The sequence below is a fragment of the Heteronotia binoei genome, chromosome 1 (genome assembly GCF_032191835.1).
Source record: "Heteronotia binoei isolate CCM8104 ecotype False Entrance Well chromosome 1, APGP_CSIRO_Hbin_v1, whole genome shotgun sequence".
NCBI classification, from domain to species: domain Eukaryota; kingdom Metazoa; phylum Chordata; class Lepidosauria; order Squamata; family Gekkonidae; genus Heteronotia; species Heteronotia binoei.
The window spans coordinates 248324118-248352061 of record NC_083223.1 but is presented as its reverse complement, the minus strand read 5'-3'; the positions used below and the strand labels follow the sequence as shown (position 1 = coordinate 248352061).

Sequence of the window (27944 nt, the reverse complement as noted above, 5' to 3'; positions counted from 1 at the left end):
GGCAACTGTCCTGACTCTCAGCTGGCTGGTGGGAGACAGTGGTCTGCAAGTGGGCAGTATATCTAATTTTAGGTGGCCCAGATTTCTTAGGAGGGAGCAAGGACTCAGGAGTCACCTGAGCAATCTTGCACCTGGCTCTTGGTTCATTGTGAAGAAGACTGTCTTTCACGCCACCACCCAGACTCCCAAGGGGAGGAATGTGTGCTGCCAATATGACATATGTGTACAAAATGGCCACATAGCCCCATCCAACGGCCCGGCCCAGAGGCAGCTGTCTTGGCCTTCCTCCAGTGGCCCCAGCACCCACAGGCTTGCACATCAAAGACACTTAGGCTGATGAACGTGGGAAGTGGGCATAGCCCCCCCTGCTGGAGGGCAGCCCCCACCCAGCCTGGAATGTGACACGAAGATGCAGAGGGGGAGAGAGAGGCCAGATCCTGGGGCTCGAGAGACACAGCCGTGGACCCCGACTCTGGGAGAGAGGTGGGGGGAGTCCCCTGCTTCAGGCACCTCCTGGGCTTGGCAGTGGGGGGAGCACGGGAGCTGGTGCCTGGCAGCACTGGGCTCAATCCCGCGGGTCCTGGCACTGGCGGCAGATGGCCATGTCATCCAGGTAGCGTTCCACCTGGATGGTGCATGAGACAAAGCCAAACTTGCTCTGCAGGAGGGCTGTGGCTTCCTGCAGCACGGTCTCCGCATCAGTGCTGGGCTCTGGAAGCAAATGCCAAAGTTGGGGTCAACTGGGATGTGGGGGAGGGTTAACTGCCTAGCCAAGGCACTCCCACATTTCCTTCTCCCCCTCCTCAGGGTGAGGGGAAAAGCCAGGGGCCTTGGCCATGCTTACCTATAGCCACGTGCACAGCTACAACATGATGGCTGAGAGTCAGAGCCCAAAGATGGAGATTATGGGCACCTTTCACTCCCTTGACCGAGAGCAGCAGCTCCTTCACTGCCTTGAACTCCACACCACGTGGTGCACCTGAGAGACAGGAGGAGGAAGAAGAAGCTGAACTTCTGTGCACCTTTAATAAAAGGACCTTTGGTAAGGAAGCAAACATTTAAACAAGGCAACTCATTTGGGTGGGATGAGTAGTCAGAGTCAGACATTTGGTCTGTGTAGTTCAGTATTCTGTGACTGACAGCATCTGTCCAGAGGCCTGTCATTAAAACTTGAGACTGGTGAAACAAAAAGGGGGTCTCATTTAAACTGTGCTGCAGCCCACACAAAGCACCACTATATGCTTGGTTTGCATGCTGGCACCATCTCCCCAAAGGACCAGGGCGCTCTGCCATGAAGGCTTCCCCACAAGCAGCTGTTTGGCCTGGGTTGTGACATGGTTAAAATGATCCTTGAGACCATGTAAAGTTGCACAGGTAGTTCTTTGGCTTACTAGCATCACAGAAATCAGGACAGAGTCTCAGGAGACAGTCCCCCCCCCCCCTCAATAAAAGGACTCTGAAATATTTTCACTGGATTTTTTCCATACAAAACTTGCGTTGCAAAACTACATTGTGGTCCTTTTCTAATGGGCAACGTTTAGTGATCCTGTTGGGTACCAGAGCAGCAATACCTGCTTTGGGCAGTTCTCCATTTTATACAGTGGAGCTGTAATTTAAAGGGGGAGATGGGAGGGGTGGGGATGGAAGGTTCTCCTTCCCCCAGTCCTAATTGCCAGCTGAAACTTTCCACCATCCAGTTGCTTATAACTTACTGGGAAACAAATGGATGGATAAATAGTAGGCTCTTTGTCTGGGTCCATACCACAGGATGAGAATGGCCTGTACCACTTTGCAGTGCAGGTTTTTAAATGCACCCCATACATTGAAGGGGGTGTGCTCCTTGTAACTATAGCAGGTAGAATTAACACCACTATCTTTGCTATGACAATCTTCTTTTTGTAAGGGAGTCTTTCAAGGGATGGAGTATTTGGACTTGTTGTGTCCTGCCTGCAGTCTGAAGCAATCATTCTTGTGCATGTGGGGTGGGCCTGGTGTGGATGTTCAGCAACTGAATGCAGCTTGGTGAGGACTTGCATGATGCCATCCCTCAGAGATTTCATTCACTGGCAAGTGGCTGGGGAAAAATGGGTGTCCTGTTGGCTTTGATGTATGCTTCAATGGACTTTACTGGGATTTTGTCTTTGCAAAACAGCATAAGATTAAACATGGGGGGTACATTCTTAAATGTCATGCTGGTTCTTAAACCTGAGATTTGCAGTGTGTTTGGCCTTTTGGTGTTGTGATTTTTAGGTTAACATCCCCATATTCTGAGCATGGCAAAGCTTTTCCAGGACCCAGAAAGGCCTGTTAGATCTCATGTCCCTTTACTGTCTGGGGATTAAAAGGAAATTAGATGTATTCTTGGAGGAGGGGTCCAAGAGGGCTACTAGCAGAAGAAGAAGATATTGGATTTATATCCCGCCCTCCACTCCGAAGAGTCTCAGAGCGGCTCACAATCTCTTTTACCTTCCTCCCCCACAACAGACACCCTGTGAGGTAGGTGGGGCTGGAGAGGGCTCTCACAGCAGCTGCCCTTTCAAGGACAACCTCTGCCAGAGCTGTGGCTGACCCAAGGCCATGCTAGCAGGTGCAAGTGGAGGAGTAGGGAGTAGGGAATCAAACCCGGTTCTCCCAGATAAGAGTCCGCACACTTAACCACTACATCAAACTGGCTCTCCAAGATGATTAAAGGAGCCAAGATGACTAAATGAAAACCTCCATGTTTAGAGACAGTGACCTTCTGAATGCCAGTATGGTGGCCTTGGCTCCTATGCCTTTATTTATTGGCCCTTCGGGGGAATTGGTTGGCTGCTGTGTGAGACAAGAGGCTGGACTAGATGGGCTGCGGGGCAGATCTAACAGAGCTCTTCTTCATACATTCTACTCAGTGGAAATTGGCTTGAATAGAGCTGCTGGAATGAGGGCTCCTTTGTTTCTGTGTGACTACAAGCTTCTTGGGGCAGGGACCTTGAACTTCTTTTGCTTATGTAACATAGCAAAATGCTCTGTATGTTGGTGGTGCTAGGTAAAAGTAGTACAGCAGTTACAATGATGGATTAAGAGACCTAGTTTCAAATCCCACTCTATAATGCTTACTGGGTGATCTTGGATGAGTCACTGTTAGTCTAGCTCACAGGGTGATTGTGAAGATAAAATGGAGGTGAGGGGAACCACATGCACTGCCCTGAGGAAGGATTTTAAGGACTGAATAAATATTAGTAGCTGTTGCATCAGGAGGAGGATTCTAGCAGCTGCCACCTATTTTGCTGCAGCTGGGTGATGGGAAAAGCAATCAACAGGAGAAATAAGTTTGCAGACAAACTAGATGTGAGCCTGTCTGTACTCAGGTGGCTCAATCTACAGGGGGCTGCTGAACTGATTAGGAAAAGAGTTTAATTTTCTTGTACCAGTTTCCCAACCCAAGCCACACCCATGCATCCCAAACTGTACATGGAAGAAGACCTCTCACCTTCCATCAGCACCCGGAAGACGTCACGCAGGATAGTCAGAGTGGAACACAGCACAAAGACCGAGAAAAGAAATGTGCTGATTGGGTCAGCTATCTTATATTGGGGCTGCAAAGAGGAGAAGAGAAGCAATAACAGCAGGAGTAGGAGACAGGGGCCTTCTATCCTACTTTGAAACCTTGTTCTTGGGAGAGGAACAGAGGCTAGGTCTGCCTTGGAGTACAGACTCAGAGCATACTGGGGAACTTTTTCCTCTGTGCTAAGCTGGGTGTTCAGGAAAAGCAGGGGGGCTGATCTGGAACTCTCACTTTCACAGTGCTGGTCAATGATGGCATTCATGATAATGGACTCCTCCTAACCACAGACGAACAATTCACCAAGACTGAGAAAGCTTCATCTGCCTCTTACCTCTCTGAGAAGCAATGCTTTGTCTTTGAACAAAGCTGGAGGAAAATACTTGGAAGCATAAATGGAGTTAGGGTTTGTAGAATCTTTCGGGATCAAGTGCCGTGTTCTACTGGAGAAAGTTTTCCTTCCAGACGTTTCGTTCTCAGCTGCGGAGAACATCCTCAGTGGCGTTGCATTGAGTGCACAGCAGCCAAGAAGGTCAGAGCGCCTGCTACGGCTGCAACGCCACTGAGGATGTTCTCCGCAGCTGAGAACGAAACGTCTGGAAGGAAAACTTTCTCCAGTAGAACACGGCACTTGATCCCGAAAGATTCTACAAACTCTAATGATGTTACCAGCCGTGAAAACCTGAAATCTTTGATAAATGGAGTTATATGTTGTCAAAGGCTTTCACTGCTGGAGTTCATTAGTAGTTGTAGATTTTCCGGCCTGTAGGGCCATGATCTTGGCAAGAAAATCTACAACACCTAATAAATCGAGAGTCTATAACAACCAATAAATGGAGTTCTCACCAGCTGCTTCCTCTAGCATCCCTTGGTACTGCAGTCCCCCTCCAAAATACTTTTCCAGGTACAAGAGTTTAGTTGAAGTTAAGGAGTGGGGCTACTTAAGGTGAAAAGCTCCTTATGTAAATACGGGGGGTGGAGAATAAAGTGTGTCTCCATACCTTGAAATAGATGACAGTGGCAGCAACAAAGACCCCGATGCTTTGGAGCAGATCCCCCACCACATGCACAAAGGCAGCTCGTACGCTGGTGTTGCTGTGGGTGGGTATGGTGGTGCCGCAGGGGCTGTCGCCGATCCTCTCATAGCCCCCCGTGCTTGGGCCGTGGCTGTGTGGGGAGCCTGACTGGTGCAGAAGGTAGGCCATGCTGTGGAGGGAAGACAAGCATTGTGACCACAGACACTTTGCAAGTGGAATGGATTTTATGAAACAGGCTTGTACCCAGGCTGACCATTTAGCCCAGAATCGTTTCCATCTGACAGGGGCTCTTGGACAGAGATTTCCCCCCAGCCCTTACTGACTGGGATTCTTTTAGTTGAAGGAGTTTTTATGATGGACACTTTGCACATGTAAGAAACATGCTCAAGCTGTGACACTCTTGTTTACCTTTGCAGAAGCACAGCCGACATAACTATCCCAGCCAGCTCGGAAATTCCTACTACACATGGCTCAGTTCCTCCCACATCACTCTGTACAGGAGAAAGAGGACTGCTCCCGTTCTCTCCCTATCAGTGTTCACTCTAAGCTGTGTGTGCGTGGCCACTCATTAACACCGGAAGTCCTGCTCAGCAGCAATCTGGAGTCCATTGCCCATTTTAAGATTACAGCAGTTATACTCTGCTCAAGACATGAACGGCTCTGCTCAGTGTGGGTGCGTGTGGGGACATTAGCAGAAACATTGTAGTTGGCTCTTGTTCCACTATGTTCAGTGTGACCACAGGATCCTAACCCCACAGTGTGCAGCCTACCTTTGCCCCTGGATATCCGTGCAGAGTGGCAGGATTCTAGCATGCCCCAAAGTACAAAGACATCTCAGAGACAATCGGTGGCAATTCTCAATGTCAAAGTGATAGGCTGGCTTTCTTCTGGCTGCTTCTTTTCAGGAAAGATAAGAGCTCCAGGAAGCTACCTGTGTTTACATTTTTGAACCAGGTGCAGCCTCTAGTTCTGGCCATCAAGAAGTGTTCTCATGCACCAGATTAAATGCAGCAGAGAGGAGGGCAGTGTGAGGGCCTCAAGTCATAGTGCCCAAGAGCACTGCTATTTTTTTTTAAGAAAACCAAAGTGGCGCTGCTTCACATGCTGATTGTGAGAGCGAATCACCCTTTCCGCCCATCTGCTAATTTCTACCTGGTTAATTTGAAGAAGATGGATGCATCTTTGGGTATTAATGAAGGTGGTTTGCGACTGTCAAAGAATTCACAGCTAATCATTTGTTCCTTGTGAATGGTAGCTGCCTCGCTCTACTCTAGGCTCTTCAGTGCAGCCTAAGAAGTTACTTAGAAGGTGATTGCCCTGCAAAAATGACCCAGTCTGGGGATTTCCCCTGCGATGGCTTCATCAAATTTAGGGAAGAGCATCTGATATTCAGTGGTCTACTGCATTTAAATATGGACCTTGGTGATGCTAAAAGGTGTTCTTCTCTCTTACACACATTCCTATGAAGAAATAATATCATGTTTTCATTGCATTTTTAAGATCTATTTCTGCAGAGGAAGTGGGGGAAGTGTCCTCTTGCTAAGATCTTGAGAATGAACGGAGCTGTTGCCAGAAGGAAGTTCTATTCATGCATTGAATGGAAGCCTAAGAGGATAGCTCCTTGCAGCATAGTCAGGTGCCATAAAATCTACCTCTCTGTCCTCCTCTTTTAAATACAGTTTGTTTGCAATATCCAACCAGCTCCTTACATGATGTTCACGCCTACAGCACAGGCTGAAGTGCCCAGCATGGCTGATGCTTCAATCTCATAATCGTTGCTGATGATACGGGCAGAAGCCAGGTAGACGAGCACACCTGTGACAATCCAGATGGACAGGACAGAGGCCAGCGCACCCAAGGTCTCTGGGGAGAAAAAAAGACATCTGCCACTCTGGGTAACTAATCTGCCAAAACATGTTTGCCCTCTCGGGTATGGCAAAGCTTTCCCATGCACAATGCACCTAGTTCTTTAGCTTACCAGGAAAAAAAAAGTCTTGGATTTTACCCCTGCCAGCCTTTCAACAAATCCAGGTCAAAGAGATATAATAGCTTACATCTCAATCAAATAAAAACCAATGTCTAAAGAACATTACCTTGTATACAAATATATTGTGCATGCATGGGAGCATTTTTGTGCATTTTACAACTAGGGAATGCCAAGGTTCAGCAATACTTCCTTGACCCATGGGCAAAACATGGAAGTGTGCCAAAGATTCCAGCCCATGTAGGAGCACAGTCTTAGCCTTGCCATTTCAGTAAGAAAACCAGGTGGAGAGCCTGATCCTATGGTTATTTACCAGAAGGTGTTTGCCATTTTTCAAGCTATAAAAAAAGTTTTGAAAGAAAATAAGAGTATGCCCCTGTAGCACTGAGGAAATTGAGACCACAGAACATATCTTATTGCGATGTCCCTTCCATAAAGAAATTTGTCTAAGATTTATTAATCCTTTACTTAAGAGGTTTCCTGGTCACTCAGAATCAATGTACGCTAGACTACTGCTTATAGATGAAAATCCATCAGTCACAGTTTATAAGATTCATCAGTTAATGACCACTAGATAAGTTCATTTAATGATCTTGGCTGATGAACTATGGGAATTATTTTAAATTAATCTAATCAATATAGAGTATGTAATAAGTTGAGTAAGTGGTTTTGAATTTTATATGCAAATATATGTGTATTTATTAAGCTGGGAACATGTTTCTGAATGTATAGGTTAATGTTTTATCTTGGGCTGATCAAAGACCATTTAATAAACTATGTATGTACCAGAAAGTGAGTGGTAGTGACTTCAGTGGGGCTTGCTCCCAAGTAACTGAACATGTAGTCATAACATGATATTTCTATATCATGCCTTTGTAAGCCGCCCTGAGCCTGCCTTGGCGGGGAGGGCGGGATATAAATAAATTTTATTATTATTATTATAGTTTCAGTCCTGAACACACATGAATCTGCCAGGTACTGAGTCAGTTTATTGGTCCATCAAGGTCAGCACTGACTACTCTGACTGGCAGCAGCTCTCCAGGCTCTCAGGTCAAGATCTTTCACATCATCCACTGCCTGATCTTGAAAACTAAGCAAAGTAGGGTTGCCAAGTCCAATTCAAGAAATCTGGGGACTTTGGGGGTGGAGCCAGGAGACATTAGGGGCGGAGCCATGAGCAAGGGTGTGACAAACATAAATGAACTCCAAGGGAGTTCTGGCCATCACATTTAAAGGGACCGCACATCTTTTAAATCCCTTCCCTCCATAGGAAATAATGAAGGATAGGGGCACCTTCTTTTGGGGCTCATAGAATTGGACCCCCTGGTCCAATCTTTTTGAAACTTGGGGGGTATTTTGGGGAGAGGCACTAGATGCTATACTGAAAATTTGGTGCCTCTATCCCAAAAAACAGCCCCCCCCCCAGAACCCCAGATACCCGTGGATCAATTCTCCATGATTTTTTATGGGAATAAATCTCCATAGGAAATAACAGAGTTCCCAGCAGACATTTCCCTCCCCTCCCCCCTCTTTCTGACAACCCTGAAGCGGGGGGAGGGTCTCCAAACCAGGGGATCCCCTGCCCCCACCTGGGGATTGGAAACCCTAAGCAAAGCCAGCAGAGTTTCATTTGTTATCAAGGGCTAAATGTCACAATCTTATTTTATTGGAAATTATAGACTATTTATAATTTGAATTTATAAACTGCCATCACCTGAATACTCAAGGCTCAAGACAGTGAACAACACAATGGTAAAAACATTTATATCTATATATATAGATAGATAAAACATTCTCAGATGGTGCTAAAGAGTCCAATTGTGTCATTGTCCTGTGGGGAGGTAGAAGCAGGAAAATGGGGGTGGGGGGGAGAAGAGGAAGTGCTAGATAGGATGGTACCCGTTGTTGTCCTCAGCCAAAAGTCTGGTGGAACATCTCTGCCTTGCAAGCCCTGCAGAACTGCATGAAGGCCTGCAGGGCGCAGATGCTATTCAGCAGAGAGTTCCACAAGATGGGAGCCAGGTCAGAAAAGGCCCTGGCTCTGGTCAAGGACAGCTGGACAACTTTTGGGCTGGGAAATAATTGGAAATTAATAGGGTTTGGCCTTTTTATATCTAACACCGAGTGAGGGCAATCCTTTAATGCATCTATGTTTGGGCAACAATCAGGGCTTTTATTTTTATAGCAGGAACTTATTTGCATATTAGGCCATACACCCCTGATATAGCCAATCCTCCAAGAGTTTACAGGGCTCTTAGTACAGGGCCTACTGTAAGCTCCAGGAGGATTGGCTACATCAGGGGTGTGTGGCCTAATATGCAAAGGAGTTCATGCTACAAAAATAAAAGCCCTGGCAACAATAAGGATAGGCAAGTATAAGAGAATGAATCCCCACTCCCCCACTTGCAGCTGCTGGAATGGCCTTGGGTCAGCCATAGGTCTTGTAGAGCTGTTCTTGAAAGGACAGCTTCTGGAAGAGATCTCTCAGCCCCAAAGGGTGTCTGTTGTGGGGGAGGAAGGTAAAGGAGATTGTAGGCCACTCTGGGATCGAGAGTGAAGGGCAAGGTACAAATCCAATATCTTCATCTATCTTCTTGATAAACAAAACCTTAAACATTTTGCTATAAAAAAGGGAGATTGGTGAGCCATGGAAGGAAAATGACAGGAACATGAAAAAGTGAATTACAGTTTTGGAAGCACATCATGTAGGGATGCCAGCCTCCAGGTGGGACCTGGGGATGCCCCAAAATTACAGCCCATCTCCAGACTACAGAAGTCAGTTCCCCAGGAGAAAATGGATTATTTGAAGGGTGCTCTCTATAGTGTTGTACCCCCCAAGGATGCTGTGCTTCCCAGGCTTCATTCCCAAACCTCCAGGAGTTTCCCAAGCTGGATCTGGCAAGGCAACCCAAACTCCCCATTCCCTCCCTCTGGCATGGGGTGGGGACCTAACAATGTGGCAGGAAAGGGAGAATGGTGGCAACAGAGAAAGGAAGTAGGTCCATTTTACAGAAGGGGAAAGGATATTGAGGCAAAGGAAGGTACAGAAATGGGAGAAAAGGACTGACTTCCCTTCTCCATGTTACTGGAGAAGTGAGTCCTTTCCTCTCCCCCAACTCCTCCCCTTTGATGCTCAATAGATAGCCAAGGACAAAATGATCAAGGTGGAGGGAAGCTGTCGAATTTAGTCCTCCAAAAGAAGGGCAAATAGTAGATGCGTCAAATGGAGCACTCATCTTAAAAGAACATTGGGGTCCTCCCCTTGGACAATGACCTCTGAAGGGGATATCGATGGAAATAAACCTTCCAGCATTTAATGTGCAGCTTGCATCCTTTTGTCCTTGTACAAATGTTCTCTTTTATCCCAACTAATAACACTCCCTGTCTTAGTAATCAGAAAGCCCTGCTGAAGGCCAGACTTGAAAGGCCGGGCTCTTTCAGCTACCACTCAAAAGGAAGGCCTCTGCCCTCTTTGAACTCAAATAGAAGAGAATTGCCCGAATTCATCCACCACACATATTTACAGGGGCATTGCGCTGATGTATTAAGACATCTCCTGAGATGCCTGCTTTGAAGATCACTAGAGTGAAACACACATACATCTAGGCAGTTCTGCAATAAACAAATTCTCTCTTACAAGATTCCCAGTGCCCTCATCTGTTTGGGATGCTATTTGAGTAGTTTGGCAAAAGAATGCAGTGATAAAGGATGAGGAGAAATGAGCAAAGGGAACTGTAGTCCACAGTGTCCCCCCTTACTTGTTTTACTAGTATATTTATAACCTGTTTTTCCCTTTCAAAATGGATTAGGAATGCCAGCTTCGAGGTGAGACCTGAGGATCCCCTGGAATTATAGACTCCAGACTACAGAGATCAGTTCCCCTGTAAAAATGGCTGCTTTGGAGGACGGACTCTATGGCATTGCACCCCACTGATGTCTCAGTCCTCCCCATGCTCCATCACCAAAATCTCCAGGAGTTTCCCACCTTGGAGTTCACAAGGACAGAACCATCTACCAATGCTTAGACTCTGATCTCTTCAGAGGAGGTGCCTAGTACTTCCACAAAGAGATGAACTTTCCCACATTTCCCCCCCTGCTGTGCCACCAGAGAGCTGTTTGAGGGCTTTTGTAAAAAGTCAGTAACTGCCATTGCACCATAGTGCAATCATGCAGCAATGACCTATTACTGTGATCTGTTCAGTCCTCTGAATTCCAAATTTTTGTTTTATTAAGTAGGTCTTACCCTTTTCCTTGCAGAGATATAAGGGCAAAGGTTGTTGCTTTGGCCAGTCAAAAAGCCAGGGGAGTGGTCCCGGCTTTGATAGCCCAGGCAAGCTCAATCTCATCAGATCTTGGAAGCTAAGGGTCAACTTTAGCAAGTACTTGGATGGGAGACCTCCTTGACATACCAATAGTCAGAAGGACAGGGACAGGTTTTATTCAGCCATCTCTCTGAATATTTTCCAGGCTCCCAGTGAGGGTTAGTCATGAGAGATTGCCACGACTTCCAGGTGCAGACACACACGCACAATACAAAAATACAAAATGGGGGGTTGCGGTGGAGTGAGTGAATGTACCTGAACGGTGCCAGCCAAAGGTCATTGTCTTGGTGGCTGGATGAGTGGAGACCCAGAGGGAGAAGAGGCTGACACCCATACTGCCCATGTCTGTCAACAGGTGAGCCGCATCTGTCATGATAGCCAGGCTGTGTGCCAGGTACCCCCCTGCAAAACAAAAGAGAAGTCTCTCAGTGGTCCCCTAGGCTTAAGGTGTTGTTGAGAAGGGCAGATCTGTGAGTGCAGAGCCACAAACAAGGTATGGCTGGATATGGGGGTGTTGTTGAGTTTCAGCTCAGTCTTGGAATGGCTTTCTGTTTCTGTAGGTGAGCCAGGGCTGGCATCTTACAACAACAAGGAAGGAATGGCTGAGCTGTAACCTTGTACTTCATTCCCTGCCACTATTTCTGGGCCACAGCTAGAGAAGTAAGGAAGGGGAAAACCAGAAGTCCACCCAAGAGCAAGCATACTTTTTGTTGTTGTTGTCGCACAGTCAAGTTCAGCTCTTTGCAGCCCCATGGACCAAGTCATGCCAGGCTCTCCTGTTTCCACTATCCTCCGAAGCCCATTCAAATTCATATTAGTTACATAATCCCCTATTTTAAATACTTTGGGGGTCTGGTTTGACCAGAGATTAATGCAGTGCAAGCTGCTCATGTTAAAAGATTGGATATAGCGGCATCAGGTATTATCTGTTGTTTCTTTTATTCATCTGGGGCTCAGTATATTCCAGCCGCCATCAAACGGTTTAACAGCAAGGTGGCTGTGTAAAGTTTATATGGGGCCGATATCTGGATTGACAAAATTGGGGAGTCCTTCAATTCAATTCTTCTTAGATTCCTATGTTCCATCTGTGGAATTCCAAGCTGAAGTGGGAGAGCCAGCTCTTGAAGCTCAGACCTGGCTGAAGACTTTTCCCTTTAAAGTTAAAATTTTACACTTCGACATCCAAGAGGGCTACCTTGGCGTAGTCAGAGAGGACTCATATGTTTCCCACTGGGATAAACCTGTCGAGCAACAACTACAGTTCCTCAGTCTTTCCTTGAACTCCTTTTGTTCAGTCACCAGACGGAAAGCCATAAAATGATCAAGAAATGTCTATTTAAGTACAATTACAACAGTACAATCTGTAGAGCACAACATGTTTGTTCTAGTCAATTTGTTGATATTCTTCCACTTGGAGAGCTCCCCAGTTACTGCTCATATTTGACTATTCCTTGCAATAAGCATGACTTTATGTTGGTGTGCTTAATGCTAGGGTTGCCAGATCCCCTCGCTGTTGTGGCAGGGGGATTTGGGGGGGGCATTCTGGGGGTGCGTGGCACACAATGGTGTCACCTAGAAGTGATGTCAGCACATTGGCAACATTGCATGCAACATTCCAATTTTTGGGCAAAAACTTTTTTTTTTTGCTTCAGAACCATAAAGTTTGCAAAGAAAAGCATCACCGTATGACGTCCCTGGTGCAATGACATCATCTGGAAGTGATGTCATTGCATTAGGGATGTCATACAACAACATCACTGTTTGAGGGTGGGGTTTTCCCTGCTGGCCAACTGGCTGCCAGCAAGCCAAAGCCCCCCAAAGCAGGGAACCCCAGCTGGGACCTGGGGTCTGGCAACCCTACTTAATACCCTACCATCTAAAATTTCACAAGGAAGGTATCTTAAGATACCGTACTCTGATAATGTTTGCGACTGTGGTGCAGACAGTCTAGACAACCTGTATCATGTGACCTTTGAATGCAATTGTTTTTCTGAGCCTAGAAATCTTTTAATTCTTTCATTGCTCCAAAATATAGATCATTGGGAGACATTACCTCTTTTATTAGAAGATAATAGATCTATCATTCTTTTAGCTATGAAATTTTATGCATTTGTTCAAATGGGGTCTAGCTTCTTCTATATCTGCTTAAAACTAATGTTAAGAAGCAGTATGGGGGAGAGAGAGTAGAGATAGAAGTGCTGGACTTGGACAAGGGAGTCCTGGGCTAAAATCATTGCTTGGCCATGAAGCTCATGGAGGGATAGTGGCCCACTTAATCCCTCTTGCTCTTTCCAGCCTAACATACCTGTGTGAACAAAACAGGATATACATTGCCCCGAACTCAGAGAAAGAACAAAACACAAAAGGGATCTACCATCACTATACCATCTGACAGACATAATGTCAAATAATAATGCTTACCGCCAGATTTAATAGTGTTAGATTTAGGAATGTTTTAATTAATTATTGATTGGTTTTAATGTGAATTTAATGTCTTATTATTGTATTGTTCACTTTTAAATGCTGTTAGCCGCCCTGAGCCTGCTTCGGCGGGGGAGGGCGGGATACAAATAAAATTTTACATTACATTACATTACATTACAAATGTAATCAATAATAAATAATGCAGGGGTCAGACATTCCTGTGAGTGTTGAATGGTGATGCTCTTCTATAAGGGATAACTACGTAATCTTTACACCTCCAGAAAACTTCCCAAGGCCCACCCCGAGTTCGGAAAGCCCTCCCCCCTGAGTTTGGATATTTTGGAGTGGAGACCGGGAAGGGCAAGGTTTGAGGAGCAGAGGGACCTCAATGGGGTTTAGGGTTGCCAGCCTCCAGCTAGGGTCTGGACAGAGATCTCCCATTTTTACAGCTGATCTCCAGCTGGCAGAGATCAGCTCCCTTGGAGAAAATGGCTACTTTGAAGGGTGGATTGTACCATGCTGAGGCCCCTCCCCCTCCCTAAGCCCCACTCTCCCAGCTCCACCCCCAAAGTCTCCAGGTATTTTCCAGCACAGCCCTGACAACTCTAATGGGGTAGAATGCCTTGGAGTCCACCCTCCAAAGCAACCATTTTCCTCAGGGGAACTGATCTGTAGTCTGGACTCTGGAGAGCATTTGCAATTCTGGGAGATCTCCAGGCCCTGCCTCTTGGTTGGCAAGCCCTCTTGAACTTCTGCCCCTTTCCCTCAGTGACTTTCTCTTATGGTCACATTTGCTGCAGCTGTTTTCTTCCCCTCCATAGGATCCACTGATAGGTGAATGTGTATTGGGGAAGGGGGACAGATTTCTCACCATTCCTGTCCATAACACCAACCTATGACCTCGCCAATCATGAAGAGGAAGCAGACCGCACACGCAATGCTGAGTTTCCGCTGAGCCTGGAACTTCAGTTGGCTCTGGCTGGGGGAGCAAGGCCCCAGATGACAGTGCGGGGCCAGGCGTCGCTCCATCTCCAGGTCCACACCTACGGTCGGGTGTCCATTCTCTGGGGGCAGGCCAGGGAAGGCCTCCTGAGGGCCTGCAAACAGACTGAGATATCATAACATCAGGAGAGGCCTGCAAGATAACACTGAACTGGATCTATTGAGACCAGTGTCCTGTTTCCAATGGTGGGTAGCTAGATGATGACGTCAAGAAAAGCACAAGCAGCCCTGGCCTGGATAGCCCAGGCAAGGCCAATCTCGTCAGATCTTGGAAGCTAAGCAGGGTCGGCTGAGGTTAGTACTTGGATGGGAGACTGTCCTTGAAATACCCATTTGAGAGGCAGGGGCAGGCTTATTCAGCCACCTCCCTGAACATCCCCCAGACTCCCAGTAGGGTCAGTCACTGGAGGTCAACATGACTTCCAGGTGCAGACCCCCACAGACATAGAAAATACAAAAAGAAAAAAAGCACAAGCAGGGCATGAAAAGGCAAGATCTATCATGGTCACCAAGTTCTCAACACACACCAAGAATCATTGGGGTTTAATGCCTACAGTCTACCTTCTGAAGCAGCCATTTTCTCCGGGTAAACTGATCTCTGCTGCCCAGAAATCAGTGGTAATCCCAGATCTCCAAGTAGGGAGCTGCCAGCCTCCAGGTGGGGCCTGGGGATCTCCCACTTTTACAACTGATCTCCAGCTAACAGAGATCAGCTCCCCTGAAGAAAATGGCTGCTTTGAAGGGTGAGTTCTGTGGCATTGTGCCATGCTGAGGCCCCTCCCCTCCCAACCCCTACCCTCTTCTGAATCCACCCCCATTTTCCAACACAGACCTGGTAAGCAGCCCTATCTCCAGCCACCCTACCAGAGGCAGGTCAGAAACAAAGTGCTAGGCAGGTTATTCCCCCAGCTGAGGTTTCTTTGCTTAAACTGTGTACTCTCTGACTTGGTGGCTTACATTGTTCAGCCAGGACAACTTTCACCAGACTGTTGAAAATTGCTGCTGCTAGGATCCATCAGTTCCTGGCTCACACGGTATGCTGCATATGTGAACAGACCACACCAACAAGCAATGAAGTGCTTCACAGAGGCTGCAGGTAAGGTTTGACCATTTGGTTTGTAAACATCCCACTAGGGAAGTCATCACCACCTGCATTTTGGATGGACAGCAGAAAATACGAAGCACTGTCAAGGTCTGCTGCATGCCCCTATGTTTTCTGGATGAAAAATCTAAATCTTCTAACACAATGCGTGGACATCTCCACTTCAGTGCGCTGCCTTTACCATGCACTACTGCCCACCACCCCTGTTGCCTCTGAACGTGGCCGTGCCAATTGCTGTCCTGACAAGGCAGCTACTAGTGAAGCCATTCAGATAAAGCTGTAGTGAGCTGTATTAAGGGAGATAATGAATAGCAAGGGATGGGTTTAGTAAATGAAGAGCATCTCCCAGAGGCCTCTAGGCAAAATGAATCATCCTCTGCTCCAGCAGAAGCTGCAGACCCACAATGCACCTCTCAGGGTTTTGCCACAGTGGCTGAACATTGGGAGGGAATTCCTTGTTGCCAGAAGGGCTAATTAAAAGAGGCTGCTGGACACAGGAACTGAGCCAAGACTGTGATGGAGGAGCTTTGTTTGTGTGTACTTTAAACGGGGAGGGCTTGGCTGTATTCTGCCCACTCTTTTTACATCAACATCTTAAGCAAACTTTCACTCTTCTAAAGTCCATTAACACCGAGAGCACTAGAATGGTGCAACTATGCTTGGGAAGGTGCTGTTAGCATCACTGCATCTAAAATAGTGCCATGCAATGGAGTTCCTCAGAACTGTTTCTGAACTCTAAGCAGGGGCATATTGGCCGTTAAGGACATTGGGAAAAGTCCCAGTGAGTCAATAGCCCCAGATGCTGCCCCAGCCAGAGAAAGGCAGATTTGCTGATATCTTGTAGGCTGGTTGATTTTGCCTCTATGGTATGGGATAAATTGAGGGTCACATCCATTACTGTCCTTTATATAGGCAAAGAAAACTGGTCTGACTTGCCAAAGAGGCTGCTGCCTGTAAATTGCCAGCTCCTAATTCTCCCTGCAGAGCTACACTCTCTGCCTCCATGTTTGTGTGTGTGTGTGTAAAGTGCCATCAAGTTGCAACTAGAGGGGTTTTCAAGACAAACAGAGATGGTTTGCCATTGACTGCCTCTGAGTAGTGACCCTGGGTTTTTAATGATTTTTTTTGTATTTTTGAATTTTTATGTGCATGTGTATGCATGCATGTGAGTTTGTGTGCACGTACCTGGAAGTCATGGTGACCACTGGTGACTTCCTACTGGGTACATGGAGGATATTTAGAGAGGTGGCTGAATAAAGTCTGCCCCTGCATCCTGACTGGTATTCCAAGGAGGTCTCCCATCCGAGAGCCAGTTTGGTTTAGTGGTTAAGTGTGCGGACTCTTATCTGGGAGAACCGGGTTTGATTCCCCACTCCTCCACTTGCACCTGCTGGAATGGCCTTGGGTCAGCCATAGCTCTGGCAGAGGTTGTCCTTGAAAGGGCAGCTGCTGTGAGAGCCCTCTCCAGCCCCACCCACCTCACAGGGTGTCTGTTGTGGGGGAGGAAGGTAAAGGAGATTGTGAGCCGCTCTGAGACTCTTCGGAGTGGAGGGCGGGATATAAATCCAATATCTTCTTCATCTTCTTCTACATGCCAGAGTACTTGGCCCTGCTTAGCTTCTGAGATTTGTTGGGCTCTCTAGATGGCCTCCCATCCAAGTAGTAACTAGGGCTGACCCTACCTAGCTCCTAAGGTCTCATTAAATCAGACTGGCCTAGGCCACCCAGGTCAGGGAATCTTTTCCCTGTGTTTAGTATAAAGATTTGCCACCTGGGACTGGGAAGGGATAAATGCTACCATCTTAGACTGAAGACTGCCAGTTTCTCTCATTGTATCAGGCAGTTTTGTTTGGTGATGCAGTATTCTCCCGCACAATCAACGGCTGCTTTGGAGATTTCTTAAATTGTTGAAATAAGCTTTTGAGGTGTGAATGATGTCAAGAATGGGCTGGGTGCCAATTAGAGGAGTGTGCATAATGGATGTCTTGATGTACTTGGATTTATTATACAGTGATTTGAAATTGTTTATGACTTTAAAGTTGGTAAGGCGCTCTGAGTTCTGCTGGTGGTGGAAATGGCCATCAAGTCACAGCTGACTTATGGTGACCCCGTAGGGTTTTCAAGGCAAGAGATGTTTAGAAGTCATTTACCATTGCTTGTTCCCTTGTCACAACTAGTGTTCCCTCTAAGCTGAGTTAGTGTGAGCTAGCTCACAGTTTTTTAGACTCAGGCTCACACAATTCTGTCTTAGCTCAGGAAAAATGGCTCCAGAACAACCTCATTTATGCAGTAACTCACAACTTCAATGCCAGTAGCTCACAAAGTAGAATTTTTGCTCACAAGACTCCACAGCTTAGAGGGAGTATTGGTCACAACCCTGGACTTCTGCCATCTAAATACTAGCCAGGGCTGACCCTGCTTAGCTTCCAAGATTTGATGAGATTGGGCTTCCCTGAGCTGGGTCAGGACCTGAGTCCTGTTATCCAGGAGGAAAATGGCATATACATATTTTAAATGATTAAAGTACACAGAGACACGTAAAGAAATCCCGCTTTTCTCTTCTTGAGACAACTGAACAGTGGTTTCTTAAGGATTGCACAACAGGATGATCATACTGGACACCACCCTCGCCAACCAATCAGCAATAAGCCATTGTAGAATCCATAGTTTCTACAACCAATCAGCCATAGAGTTGTAGAAGCAACCAATCAGCAATAGGCAGTTGTAGAATCCATAGATTTAAAGAAAGTGGGACTTCTTCACTCCCATAAAGTTAACCTTCTCTCCCCCCACCCCATTTTGTGGGGAGCCATTAAGGTGCCAAAATACATTTGATTCTCAAGAAGACATCTAAAGATTCTATTGAAGTCTTTCTGTGTGAAAACATAAAATTGCAGATGGCATGATGCATTTGCCTCTTTCAATGGCCACCCTGCTTCTTTGTCTATGCATGCATTATAATATGAGCTTATAATGCATTAATAATATGAACTTTTTAAAAGGGTTGCATTCCAGAGTGGTCCACATTTTGCACTTTGGATACCTGGCCCTTGCTCGAGAGTAAGAGCATGCAGAGGTCTATTGAGAACATATGTGATGCTGGATTCAGGTGGGTAGCCATGTTGGCTTGAAGCAATGGAACAAAGTTTGAGTCCAGTGGCACCTTTCAGACACAAGAAAGCTTGTTCCCAGAATTGTTTATGATTGTTTATGACCAGAACTTTGCTGGTCTTAAAGGGGCCACTGGACTCAGACTTTGTTCATATGTGATGCTGGAGATTTATTGGGGGGTTTCAGATGTGTAAGGAAAGGAAAGGTCCCCTGTGCAAGCACCAGTCATTTCTGAAGCTGGGGTGACATTACTTTCACGGCACGCTTTTTACGGGGAGGTTTGCCATTGCCTTCCCCAGTCATTTACACTTTCCCCCCAGCAAGCTGGGGACTCATTTTACCAACCTCGGAAGGATGGAAGGCTGAGTCAACCTCAAGCCGGCTACCTGAAAACCCAGCTTCCACCAGGGATTGAACTCAGGTCGTGAGCAGAGCTTAGAACAGCAGCACTGCAGCTTTAACACTCTGCACCATGGGGCTCTTTTTCAGATGTGTAACAGAACTGCAAAACCATGGATGCGCTGATCTTACCAGGGAGTTAACACTTCCCTGTTCCTCTTTCACAGTTGCTTTTGTAGGTCAGTGACACATCTTGGGATCTGAGGATAAATCTCTAGTGTCACATGTGTTTTGAATCTGAGAAGCCCCATCCAGCGGGCAGCCAAGCATTAAAAAAATCTGGATTGGAGCCATATGCATATTTGCATACAACTGAAATATGCCAATACTTCATACAGTGGCATTCAATCAAATGCTGAATGCAAACATTCAAATTTGGGTCTGGAGTTTTGCAGTTAAAATATGAATCGTTGCATTAGAATGCTTCTCTGAGTTGGTTGGTTTTGTTTTAATCTGTGGCAGCCCTTCCGAAGTACTAGAAGATGTTGTTCCAATTGAACCTCAGCCTCAAACCCCTAGCAAGGGGGGACCATTCTTGGGCCTATCACTCCTCCGAGACTCTGGCCAAGCAGAAGGCAACACACCTAAATGATTGTTGTATAGACCAGCAGTAGCTCACCTTTCTGTGTTCTTGTGATGGCGGCAGAGACAGGAATCACAACGAATGTCAGAGAAGGGCTCAAACAGGAAAGAGCCCTTTCCCCAGACTATCCAGGTTTGCTGCCTTGCTCACCTTTCCAGGTGAGTGAAGCAGTGCCACCAGCACACCACAACACTCAGATTCCTTGGAGAATAGGTGGGACCTTGCAGCTTTATCACAGTTCCTCCAAACAAAGATAAGATTGAGGAGTCTCACCAGAGCTGGGGATATCCTGGAGTGAGATCTCAGGGGCCCTGCCTCCATCCTGGCTCCTCGCTTCTCTCCTTGTCGAAGGCTTAGTTATTTCACGCCTCAGCGCATCCCAAATGGCTCCATTTATTACACAGACTGCAGAGCAGTGTGTCACACGCCCCCCTCTTCCGCCCCCACTCGCGGCTGCTCCCTCTCTCACTTGTGCCAGCAAAATCCACCCCTGCTTTTGCAGAACCTGCCTAACCCAACATCCATCCCCCACCCCAAATGTCTGACAGCAGAGGAAGCCCTTCTATTAAAGAGACTGTGAACTTGTGCTAGCCTAGGCTAGGACTGCACACCTCTAAATGCACGTACATGCACACATCTAGAGAACATGGATACACAGCTTGGAAGATGCTTGCAAAGCCGTTTCAGAGGGGAAGATTAATCCCAGCCTTTTTCTTTTTCTTTTTTTTTTTGGTAGTTCAGAGCAGAGAAGAGATGGCTCCCTTCCATGCTGGGAGCAAAGAGACTGAGCCAAACAGACATGCACACACAGGGGCTGCAGCTGAAGGGTAGAGGGGCTGTGGCTCAGTGGTAGAGCAACTGCTTTGCATTCAGAAGGTGCCTGGTTCATCCCCCAACAGCTTCATCTAAGCTTCTCAGGTGGTAGGTCTTAAGGAAGACTTTTGTTTGCCTAAGAACCTGGAGCAGACAACACTAAACCACGGGGATTATTGAGTGGGCTTATGTCATGGGTGCTGGGGACCCTGCAGAGGAAGATGAGTCTGCCGAGGAAACTGTACCCCTGCCACCTGCACCAGTACCCCTGCCTCCTGCTGAAGAAGATCCCAGCTCCCCTGCCTCGCCCTCTTGGGTGGCTCGTGTGCGTGACCGCCTCCGTCAGGACCTCAGGGATCGGAGGAGGGCGGCACGCTCACAAGCAAGACGCTCCCTGAGTCCTGAGTTTTGAGAGGATTCTGGCCCTCCTAAGAGCAAGGATGCTTGAGTTGTAACAGGATCCTGGCTGCCTCCCAGAGCCAGCAATTAGCCCAAATGGGCAACAGCCAGCAGAGGGCTATATAGCTGTGGGCTTTGGGAGGAGGCTTTGTGGAAGCAACTAGTCATCTCCCTGACGTTCTAGCATACACTCCGGCTTGACTTTGGTTCCTGACTCCCTGACTTTGGCTTTTGACTTCTGGACTCCCTGACCTCGGCTTCTGGACCTTGGACCTGCGATACTTGCACAGCGATTTGGATTTGGCACCTTGGACACTCCTGCTTGCTGGCTACAGGCCTCGGACTGCCTCTGGACTTTGCCTGACCCGGCCCCAGCTGTGACAGCTTAGTATAAAGCAGCTTCCAATGTACATATCTAAAGAAGTCATGCAGAGATGGGAAATAACTTCTGCTGTGGCTTTTCAATGGATGAAAAGGGTATGAAAATATAGCATTGCTCCTCATTTCTGCAGAAGATACTCTGTCTGGAGGTTGCTCAGAAGGACCCAGCCCGATAGCTAGGGGCCACGGGGGGAGGGGGCCACAGCAGGGTGGCCTGTGGTGGGGGGGAGTGCAGAAACAGGAGAGGTTAGGGGCCATCTCCCTCCCTTCTGCTTGATTTAATCAGCTGATTGGTGAGCCCTTTAAATGGCATGGGCGGGGATGTGGCGCAATTTAAATCACATAGGAGTGGCCATGGGAAGGGGGTGAGAGCCCCCCAAAACCTATCAGGGGGCCAGGCCCCATGGGCCCCTTGTTAGCTACAAGCCTGGAAGGACCCAACTATATTACATGTTTTCCTGTCTCCTGGGGAGCCAGGAAATGGCCCTGCTTCAAATTTTGTAGGTGGGAACTGAGACTGGGGGAATGTAATGTGCCTGGGCTGTACGAAGTGAGAGTTGTGGAGAGAAGCCTTCCAGGTGGGTGGGGGGAGAGAAAGGCGAGAATGGAAGGAGGTAGAAGAGGTGTATCAAATTATGAATGGAGCAGAGAAAAGGTGGAAAGAAAATGATTTCTCACCCTGCTCACTCCTCAAACTTGATTGGCAACCTCCCGAGGGGAGGGGCTGTGGCTCAAGGCTAAAGTATCTGCTTAGCCTGCAGAAGGTCCCTGGTTTAGACCCCCCAGCATCACCGGATAAAAGGATCAGGTAGCAAGTGATATAAAAGATATCAGTCCTGGAGAGCCAGTACCTGTCTGAATAGACAATATTGACCTGGATTGTCTAATATTCAGCCCCAATGTAAGCAGCTTCATGTATTAAGCTTGCTCTGAACTAACAGTTTAAAATGTATGTCTTCACTTAATTAATTTAGGGGACTCACTGCCACAAAAAGGACTGGACAAACTCCCAGAGGAGAAGAGTTCTATATCAGACAATTGGCTATGGTGAGTAGGTGGAACATACATGTTCAGGAGCAGTCACCCTCTGAATACTAGCTGCCTGAGATAACTGGGGAGGACTGCTGCTTTTATGCCCTGCCTGTGAGCTTCCCAAAAGCATTGGGTTGATCGCTGAAGAAGGCAGAATGCAGAAGTGTGACCCAGAAAGGCAATTCTTATGCTTCTAACCAGTGCCAGGTGCCATGGAAAAAGTTCTGCATGCCAGGCCAGCTGTCTCTTGGGGCAGAGGTACAGTCTGCTGGGAGGCGCTGGAGACCAAGGGAAGTACTCAGCAGAGATACTTCCAGCAGCCTCAGTCCAGTGGAAACAGAACACTGAATGCCATGTTTTCATCCTTTCAAAGCCCTGATCCTGACCTCTGCATATTGGTTCAGCTTGCAAACACCACTTATCCTAGGTAGCAAGCAAGGATGCATCTGGCTATACCAAGGTAGCAGATGTCTGGGGCATCTCCTTCCCACACTGGGCATAGTCAACATAGGAAGCTGCTTCCAATGGAGCCAAACATTTGCTCTGTATTGACTTCTCCATGTAGGAGCATCTTGCACTGAAAAAGCCTGCCTCTGCATCCAAGTTCCTTTAATTTGATGTCTCAATGATTGAAAGTGGGACCTTTGGCATGCCAAGCAGGTGCTCTGCCCTTCAGACAGATATGATTATTATATCTGTAGCTCCCAGCATCTAATACCTCTCCCAGACTCTGCAGAGCTAGATCAGGGACAGCCAAACTGAAGCTCAGGAGCTACATGTGGCTCTTTCACACATATTGTGTGGTTCTTGAAGCCCCTAGCACCCCATTAGCTGGCTTGGAGAAGGTATTTCTTCCTTTAAATCACTTCGCCAAGCCAGCCAGTGACTTGGAAAATGCATTTAAAGTCGCTTTCTTTCCACCTCTCCCTCCCATCTATTTTCCTTCTTCCTTCCCTCCCTCCCACATCTGACATTCATGTCTTGCAGCTCTCAAACATCTGACATTTATTCTAGGTATACGGCTCTTACATTAAGCAAGTTGGTCACCTTGAGCTCGATGTTGCTGCATCCCCTCCACCCCCCACTTTCATATCTCTCTTCACCCTCAGTGATAGGGATTTTGGCAATGTGATGGCCTACCTCACCAGATCATTGTGAGGACTAATCAGATGATACCAATAAATTGCATTGGCTGCACAGATTTTAAAATTGCTGTCAAATTATTAATAATAAAGAACACCATGACAGCCCTTATCAGCTGCTCTGGCAAATTCCAAGAGCGGGGTTGGGAGATTCTGAAATCCTTTGTGGGGTGGTAGAAAAGAGCAAGAGTCCAGTTAGCACCTTAAAGACTAATGAAATTTGTGGCAGGGTAGGAGCTTTCCTGAGTCACGGCTCTCTTCTTCAGATCTTTTGTGGAGTGTTTCAACATGTTCATTTTCAAGGCTACAAATCCAAGTGGAGGTAAGGAAAGCTGTGTTGGCTTGGCACAAATAAGGGCCTTGTGGTGATTTAATGGCTTGGGTGGGAGATGCTTCTGCAGCAGCCTAAATAGCTGAGACTAGGCTGAGCTGGTCATGTCTTGGAAACCAAACAAGGTTGTCCGTGATCAGCACTTGGACAGGACACCACCAAGATAGAAGAGGGTTTGTTATGCAGAGGAAACCACCTTTGCTCATCTCTTGCCTTGGAAACCCCATGAGGTGGAACTATGAACAAGTTGCAGACTTCATGGCATGTAAAGACTATTATACACTTTTGCAGACTAGATCCCACTTCATCAGATGCATGTAGCAGCTTCCTAGTTGGCAAACATCTCTTCCTCTCCTCTCCCCCTTCCATTTTTAACCCATTTGGTCTCTAAGAAACTCAATGGAGCATAAATCTCCCTTGTTTTGTTTTGTTCTTACAACAGCCCTGTGAGGTAGATTAGTCTGACTGATCTGAACAAAAAGTTCCAGGTCAGCTTCATGGTAGAATGGAGATTTGGCTCTGGACCTCCCAACATTGAATCCAACCCACTACTCTCTGTTCAACACTTTCATAGAATCATAGAGCTGGAAGGAACCTCCAGGGTCATCAACCCCCTGCACAATGCAGGAAACTCACAAATACCTTCCCCTAAATTCACATCTTCATTGCTGTCAGATGGCCATCTAGCCTCTGTTTACAAACCTCCAAGGAAGGAGAGCCCACCACCTCCCGAGGAAGACTGTTCCACTGAGGAATCGCTCTAACAGTCAGGAAGATCTTCCTAATGTTGAGCCGGAAACTCTTTTGATTTAATTTCAACCCATTGGTTCTGGTCCTACCTTCTAAGGCCACAGAAAACAATTCCACATTTTGTCCAACACTTGGGAAGGGGACAAAAAGAGAACTCTTTGCCTAACATGAGCATGGCCAGAGGAGAGCTGGCTACCATACGGAGCATAGCTCCTGCTCTTAACCACCATGCTACATAACATATGGTAAGCAGCAGGGTTTAAAGGCTGTGAAAGGGAAGAACAGACCTTGATGTTTTCCGTGTAAAATCCAGATATATTCTGAACACGCACAGTCACCAGTTGCAAGAGCAACTCACTGGGGGACTGAGTTTTACTAACAATGCCACCCCCTGTGCTTCTTGCATTTCACACCCATTAAACTGCACTCCCCCTCCTACAACTCTGTGTGTGCATACAGACCCCCAGATTTCCAGGCACTGGATGATGTGGACCCTCCTCTGCAGAAGGCACCAGAAGTCAGTAGGATGGCCATGCAGAACTGGGAGGGTGAAATGCAGGCACAGCCCTTCCCACATCTCCCTTCACTCTCCGACCTGTGTGATACCTTTTCATAGGACCAGTGCCAGGTGCCTCTTTTTCCCGATCCAGAGGACCAACTAAAGTGGCACAAAACCTCCTGCAAGCTTTGGAGCTTCCCAGTACAACGTTTTAAAAGACAGAAAGGTGGAAAAGCAGGATTTTCAGGCCAGGCTGCGAAGGCTTCCGGGCAGCTGCAGCTGACCCCAGTGACCTTCAAGGCTTATCTCCTCCGCCAGGATCCTTCCTGAGCAGGATTGATGGGGCTGGGTTGGATGAGAAGCTGGGTGTCTGGACCCCCCCCCCCCCCCACTCTTCCCAAGCCGGGCAATTGCAAGAGGCAGCAGGGAAGCACTCCCGGAGGAGAGCACATTGCGCCAGCCCACACTCCAGCTGTCCCCGGCCCCCAGCAGAGCTCTTCAAGCAGATGGGTGCAAACAAACCACCTCCTGGTTGGCGTGGCGGGGGGTGGGGATGGAGTCGGACGGCGGAGGGAAGGATGAGAAAGCTTTTCCCACCTCCCCTTCGCACAGGCACACCTTTCCCTACACCAGGCCCGCGGCCGGCTCTGGGGCGCTTCCTGGCCGCCCGCAGCTCTGCCAGGATTCCTTGCAAGACCGTCACCCTGCCAGTCTCCCAGTGGAGCCGACGGAGTGGGTGGACTCGCGTCCCCTCCCCCCTCCCCACACACAACGGGTTCCTTGGAAGGAGCTTTTCCTCGTGCCAGGCTGCAGGAGCAGAGCGGGGCATCTTTGACGGATGGGGCTCCAGGGGCCGCTGCTCACAAGCCCCCCATCCATTCATCCATCCTCCGGGCGCACGCGGGCACTGGGCGGCGCTGGCGGGTCTGCAGGCGCCTTTGGTGCAGCCGCCACGGAGCGCGGGGCCCCCCTGCCTTCCCGCCCACGTCACTGCAGCCGCCGCCGGGGAAGGCCCTCCGGGGTCCCCCAAGCCCCTAGACCTCCTCCCTCCCGGGGTCCCAAACCGCTCTCCTCCGCCTTCTCAGTGGGGATGGGGGGAGGGGCTCGAAGCCCTGCTCAACCGAGCCGAGAATTACCCGAGTAGGATGGTCGCAGCTCCTAGCAGCTGCAGTCCTAAGAAGGTTTTCTGGGGGTTCCTTCTGAGTAGACTGGCGTCGGGGTGTCCCTTGGGTGGCGTCTCCCCCTTCTCAAAAAAGAGCAAAGGGGGGGGGGGAAGGCGAGGAGAGCAGCACGCGGGGAAGGCAGCCCTCGCAAGGCAAGGGAGAAGGAAGGGGCGGCGGGAGCACGTCTGAAGAAGAGCCTGACTGGGTCAGACCCGCGCTCCCTCTCCCGCCCTGGCCTCAAACCAGCTCCTCCTCGCGGCTGCTCTGGGATGCAGAGGTGGACCTCGACTCCCTCGGAGCGTCGCTCCCTGCAGATCCCATGGCGGGAGCCCGAGCGAGGGTCTTCTCCGCTCCCCCCGCCCCGCCGACGCTCCTTTCCCTCCCGCCGCTCACGAACCAACGCCGGGGATCTCCTCCGAGCCGTCGGGCAGAATGTATGCAGCAGTGGCTGGACCCCCACCACCGCTCCCTCCCCAGCAAGCTTCCGAGATCCGTGAGGAGAGGCAGCCAGAGGGAGCAGGCGGAAGCGGACAGAGCAGCCCGGCGGAGCCGTCGAAGCAGAGCAGGGCGCCAGGGAGGCCCGGGCTGGAGGCCGCTGCCGGGAAGAGGACGAAAGTGGGGACCGTCGGGTCGGGGGAAGGGGCGGCTGGGACTGCCAGCGTCAGCCTCCAAGGCCAGAGGAAAGGGGCTTTCGGGGGGCTCTCTGACCCAGACTGGCCGCGCAGGCAGGGGCTGCGGGAGGGGGGCTGTTGCAGAGCAACCGACGTGGAGGAGGAGGCCCAGCGAGGCGGCGGAGGGGCTGGCCCTCCCCTTACCTCTTGAGGCGAAGGCTGCCGGCGCGGCCCGGGTCGCGGCTCCCCACCAGACGGGCGGTCTCGGAGGCGTCCTTGCGGGGAGCGCTGGGGGGCTCCATGGCTCCCGGGGAGGGCAGGCTGGCGGCGGCAGGACGGAGAGCCGACCCTGGAAGCGTGCTGGGGGCCCCTCAGCGGCAGGCGCGCTCCGGGCTGGCCATGGGGAGCGGCGGCGGGTGCGGGCTGGAGAAGCGCCGGCTGCGGCAGCGCCGTCGAGCGGGTCCGAGCAGAGGCAGGCACAGGTGGGCGCGGGGGAGGGAGCCCAGAAAGCCCCGCCTCTGGCCGCCAGGCCCCGCCCCCTGCAGGCAACCGGGGGGCCCACCCACATCTGCACCACCAGACCAGTCCCGTCGAGAACCCCCAACGACCCCAGGCGGGACAGGCTGCTGCTGCTGCTGCAAGAGAGAGACCCCGGAGGGCTCTCCGCGCCCCCCCCCCCCCCACCGCCAAGACTGCGCTGCGCTTCCCGGGCTGGGACTATTAGACTGCAGGAGCCTCTGGCACGCGGATCTTCCCCGCCGGCCGCCCATAAAGGACCAAATGAGACGAGGACAGAGGGCGGGCGGGGGCGAGGGGGCTTTCGGCTCAGCCTGGCCGGTGGAAGGAACATCGCCGGGCAGCTCGGAGCCTCTCCAGTGAAGGGGCCGGCTCCTGGGCCACCGCGACAAGGAAATCCGGAGTAGTTGGGGACTGGCTGGCTGGCTGGCGTGGCCATGCCGCAGATGACCAAGGTAACCACCGGGAGGGACGGAGGCCTTCTGGAGGCGGCGGGGAGCGGGGAGGAGACGCCAATGGCCGCTGGGCAGAGCCGGCGGTCTGAGCACCGGGCAACCTGCGTGCAGGGAGCGGCGCGCGGGAGGACCCTTCTTCAAGATTCAGAAGGATGCTGGGGATGCCCTGAAGCCAAAGAAGACCCCCTGCGTTTGGGAGGGGCGAGACTGCGGGGTGGGGGCTGTCCCAGTATTAGGAGGGACTCCTGAAACAGATTTTTCGGGGGGGGGGCGCCAGGGGGTCGGTCTGGAGAGAGGGTCGCAGGCGCCCCAGCCTCCCGTTGCAACTTGGTGCTGCAGAGCGTGGC

At 49.4% G+C, this 27944-nt stretch overlaps 1 protein-coding gene across 1 annotated transcript; it reads right to left on the bottom strand.

Annotated features, from left to right (window-relative positions):
• Nucleotides 1-179: 179 nt before the first annotated feature.
• SLC30A3 (solute carrier family 30 member 3) lies at nucleotides 180-26928 on the bottom strand. The gene is made up of 8 exons (XM_060260065.1): nucleotides 26831-26928; nucleotides 14202-14416; nucleotides 11140-11286; nucleotides 6288-6441; nucleotides 4543-4747; nucleotides 3470-3575; nucleotides 845-979; nucleotides 180-711 (listed from the first exon to the last, which is right to left on the bottom strand). The coding sequence occupies exons 1-8, from the start codon at nucleotides 26926-26928 to the stop codon at nucleotides 566-568; spliced, it is 1206 nt and encodes a 401-aa protein (XP_060116048.1). The 3' UTR covers nucleotides 180-565.
• Between the last annotated feature and the right edge of the window lie 1016 nt (nucleotides 26929-27944).

Excerpts from the sequence above, each read along its gene's own strand:
- SLC30A3 (XM_060260065.1), bottom strand. The coding sequence starts at position 26,928 with ATGGAGCCCCCCAGCGCTCCCCGCAAGGACGCCTCCGAGACCGCCCGT. Across the intron at positions 11,287-14,201 it reads CATGATTGGCGAGGTCATAG|GGGGGTACCTGGCACACAGC; the intron begins GTTGGTGTTATG and ends TTTGTTTTGCAG. Across the intron at positions 980-3,469 it reads CTTCCGGGTGCTGATGGAAG|GTGCACCACGTGGTGTGGAG; the intron begins GTGAGAGGTCTT and ends CCTGTCTCTCAG.